This window comes from Athene noctua, chromosome 13 (assembly GCF_965140245.1).
Source record: "Athene noctua chromosome 13, bAthNoc1.hap1.1, whole genome shotgun sequence".
Lineage (NCBI taxonomy): Eukaryota > Metazoa > Chordata > Aves > Strigiformes > Strigidae > Athene > Athene noctua.
The window spans coordinates 21,994,102-21,997,759 of NC_134049.1; the positions used below are offsets into that span (position 1 = coordinate 21,994,102).

Sequence of the window (3,658 nt, forward strand, 5' to 3'; positions counted from 1 at the left end):
TTACAGTGACACTCCAGAGGGGTACCTATATTTTCTGCACACAAGAAACAGTCCAAGAGCAGTTAAGCTCAGTACAGTGGCTGCTATGAGCATGGCAACTTGGACCAGCATAGGAAGTCCTTCAGCAGCACCTGGAAGAGACAAGAGCCACTTACTACACATTCAATGACTTTCTAATCAATAGCCAATGGATGAACTTCCCAGCTTTGGGAAGAAGTCCTCCAGACTGTCTTTTGGTGATTATACTAAAAAGTCTGTCCAGGTGTGAAATCATGGGGGATCCATGTGTAGATCAACCCGGAGTCACCTTCAATTGACACCTGAGGCCAGTGAAACACCTAAAACACACATACCATGTGGTGTCTTCCCTGCTGGTGCAAGGCCTCCAGAGGAGCTCCATAATCCCTGAGCTGAATCAAGGATTAACAGTGGTCCAACTGAAACTTCAGCCTCTGCTGCCTTTGAGGACCCACCTAAGAAGAGATGAACATGAATTTACAGGGGAAGTAATTCCTGCTTAGTCTGGACTTCAGGGCTTACAGAAGTGTAGACCATGCAAGAGCAGATTTCTAGTAGCTTTAAATATAAGGACACACCAACAGTTACTTGCCCAAGGACATTGAAGAGCTGGGTTTGACCTCAAGATGAGATGCATTTCACAGAATCACCTAGGTTGGAAAAGACCTTGAAGATCATCCAGTCCAACCATTGACCTAACACTGATAGTTCCCAACTCCACCAGATCCCTAAGCACTGTGTCAACCCAACTCTTCAACCCCTCCAGGGATGGGGACTCCACCACCTCCCTGGGCAGCCCATTCCAATGCCCCAAAACCCACTCTGTAAAGAAATGCTTCCTAATATTTAGCCTAAAGATAAAGATTTGCTCAAGATTTTCCAACATCTTGGCCATCCCAGCCTGAAGGGTGTCCCTGCCTTGGGGGTACATTTTGGGCAGAGTCCTACCTTGCTTGGAAGAGATGTCTCTCTTCAAGCGCCTCCCTGGCCATCTGGCCAGAGGGTTAGTTCTCCGGGAGTATCCTGCATACAATGGACAGTTGCCAGTCTCACAGCAGCTGCAGATGTCTCCAGTACCCTCCACAGGAGCCCAGCTGAAACAGAATCACCTGTAAGCTCTCTCCTCCAGGCTGGTCCCCTCCCTGCATGCACAAGCTACTCACAGGCTGCTGGCTTTGTTGAAGGAACAGGCCTTGTTCAATGGATCAGGGGCTTGATCAGCTGGGGAGACCTTCAGGTGGCAGGTGATGTAGATCTGGAAGGGAAATTAAACCAATATCCAAGGTTAAATTTGTTCACACAGAACAGCACATCTTCTGAACACACTGGGAGAGGAGGGATGGACACCACATCTCACCAGATTTCTGTCATCTCCCACAAACTTGAATGCATCAACCATGAACTGCAGCGTTTCCTGCCTCGGCCTTGGAGAGATGAAAGCTGAAGTGCTGTCATCTGATCTCCCATCCACCAAGCACCTGGACAAGGGTCAGAAGTCAGGGACATCCCAGCCAGCTACAACAGTAGCACCCAGAGAACACTGCACCCCTTACCCGCTGAGGCCAATCAAGGCATATTGGGGAAAGGATTTCCTGTCTGGACTCAGAGTAGCAACACAGTCATCCACAAAGATCCTTAGAGGTACGTGGTCCCCAGAAGCAACATCAGCCTGGAGGTGCAGGCTTTCTCCCAGCTGGAAGCCATTGGAGATTCTCTCAGTGCTCCAGTCATCTGGAAGGTAGATTCAAGGTTACAAGTCAACTTGGAGAAAAACACATTGCCCTGTCTTGTATATGGGACCTCTTAACTGAGCAGCAACCCCATGTCACTTCTGCAAGATTTGATTTTAGCCCAGGTTATAGCTCTGGACTCTCACTATGTGGCCAAGAGCTAGCAGGACCAAGAACCAGAGGGAAGAGGGGCTGCCAGGTCTGCACCCACCATTCATGAGGCGTAGGGAGAACATCAGCCTCTCCTCTGCTGACAGGGTGGAGTGGAAGGGAACCCACGTGGGCTGGATGGCATTGCTGCTTACATTGCTCTTCCTAAATAGAAGAGATGTGCATTAACAAGGTGCAAACATCAGCTCAGGTCCATAGCAGGAGACACACAGCCCCCATTTGCTCACCTGGGATAGTGACACTCAATAGGAACCAGAGCTGCATTGGTCCTTACGATGAGCAGGTTGCCAGAAGGAGCAGGTTTGTAGGACAAAATTGTTTTGTAGATCAAGGAGTCTGGGGTCATCTGGAAAGAAGATTTGAGAGCTGTTGAGTCAGTAAAACAAACCAGTCAGCCAGAAGCTCAGTGCCATCAGACACCCAGCACTGACTGTTGTAGGATGCACAGGTCCATCAGCTCTAAAAACACAGGCTGTCCTCTGTGTTACCAATCCAAGGCCTATAGGATGCCATGAAGCTTCTCATTGGCATCCCAACAAGGTGACAGCACTGTAGGAGGTCAGTCTCAAGGACTTTGACACTCCAGCAAGTACCCACATAAGGAGGGCAGGGGCTGTAGGACAGTAGGTCTGCAAACCTCCTCCCCAGGTGAAGTTGAACACAACAGCTCCAGGCAGCCTTTCTCCTCTCCTGCTGAGAAAGTCAGCAAGTTCCTAGCAAGCCCCTTCCCCCACTTGCCCAGCAACAGTCTCTACAGTTTCAAACTGTGCCCAGTTCTCCCATGTACTCCCGCATCCAGTTGCATGGATGAGGATAGTACCCATACTCCCCAAAACTAGCTCTTCTATGGTCACACCACATCTCCTGGAGATCTGCTTCAGCCAGATGAGCCCCTCCTCACCCCAAACCCTGACAGCACCTTTACCACACCATTTCTAGCATCAAGACCTCTGCCAAGATGAGTTAAGCAGTTAGAAGTTAAGCTGTCCTCAGTAATTCCCATTTCCCCCCCTAGTACTGGTCAAAGCCCAAAGAAGGTCCATTCCCTACACAGCATTACCAAGCCCCTCATCCCACCTCACCTGCAAGGTGCTGCCACACTCGTGCAGTCCAGCCACAAAGGTCACTGTGCCCTCAGCAGGGCTCTGGGCCACAGGCAGGCAGGCGGCAGAGCCCAGGGTCAGCTCTGCAGCCCTGACCAGGCGCCCCACGCCAAAGAGATCCCGGTGCACTGTGACCAGCATCTGTGCCTCCTGGCACTGCACGGCCACGGGGTGCAGCGGGGCTGCAGCCTGGAGCTGGGACACATCCACCCATGCCCAGGGAGAGGGCTGGGAGAAGGAAGGCATGCGAGGCCGACTCCAAGAGGAGTCCCCACGGACCCTCAAGACCCCTGAGTCTCTTTGAGAGAAACCCCAGGGGCTGTAAGACACTGCTTCAGCCAGCACGCAGCAAAACAGTGTAACGCCCAGGCTGCCTCCAGACCCCATCCTGACTCGAGGAAAACCAACTTATGGGAGAGATGCTGCTCAGGAGCCTTTTATACCAACACTCCCAGCAGCTCAGCCAGATGGAGCACACCTGGGGACAGAGGAAGGCCCCCACCGAGCCAGGAGAAGCTCAGGACAACAGGATCCAGCTGGGATCATTCCTCCCTCATGAGGCATGGAGGGTGATTTCCCTGGACCTGCACCTGGGAATTGCCCTGGAGCAGTTTGTCCCATATCCCTCTGTCTTGC

General features: G+C 51.9%; 1 protein-coding gene across 1 annotated transcript; it reads right to left on the reverse strand.

The window, feature by feature from the left end:
- LOC141965657 (zona pellucida sperm-binding protein 3-like) lies at positions 1-3,409 on the reverse strand. The gene is made up of 9 exons (XM_074917509.1): positions 3,002-3,409; positions 2,147-2,265; positions 1,960-2,063; positions 1,572-1,749; positions 1,376-1,496; positions 1,182-1,273; positions 967-1,112; positions 354-473; positions 1-131 (listed from the first exon to the last, which is right to left on the reverse strand). The coding sequence occupies exons 1-9, from the start codon at positions 3,407-3,409 to the stop codon at positions 1-3; spliced, it is 1,419 nt and encodes a 472-aa protein (XP_074773610.1).
- Between the last annotated feature and the right edge of the window lie 249 nt (positions 3,410-3,658).

What these genes read in the sequence shown, in the direction of transcription:
- LOC141965657 (XM_074917509.1), bottom strand. Translation starts at nt 3,409, where the DNA reads ATGGGGTCTGGAGGCAGCCTGGGCGTTACACTGTTTTGCTGCGTGCTG. An exon ending in AGTGTGGCAGCACCTTGCAG is followed by an intron (nt 2,266 to 3,001) that starts GTGAGGTGGGAT and finishes TCTTCTTTCCAG; the next exon opens with ATGACCCCAGACTCCTTGAT. An exon ending in CTCCCTACGCCTCATGAATG is followed by an intron (nt 1,750 to 1,959) that starts GTGGGTGCAGAC and finishes TCTACCTTCCAG; the next exon opens with ATGACTGGAGCACTGAGAGA.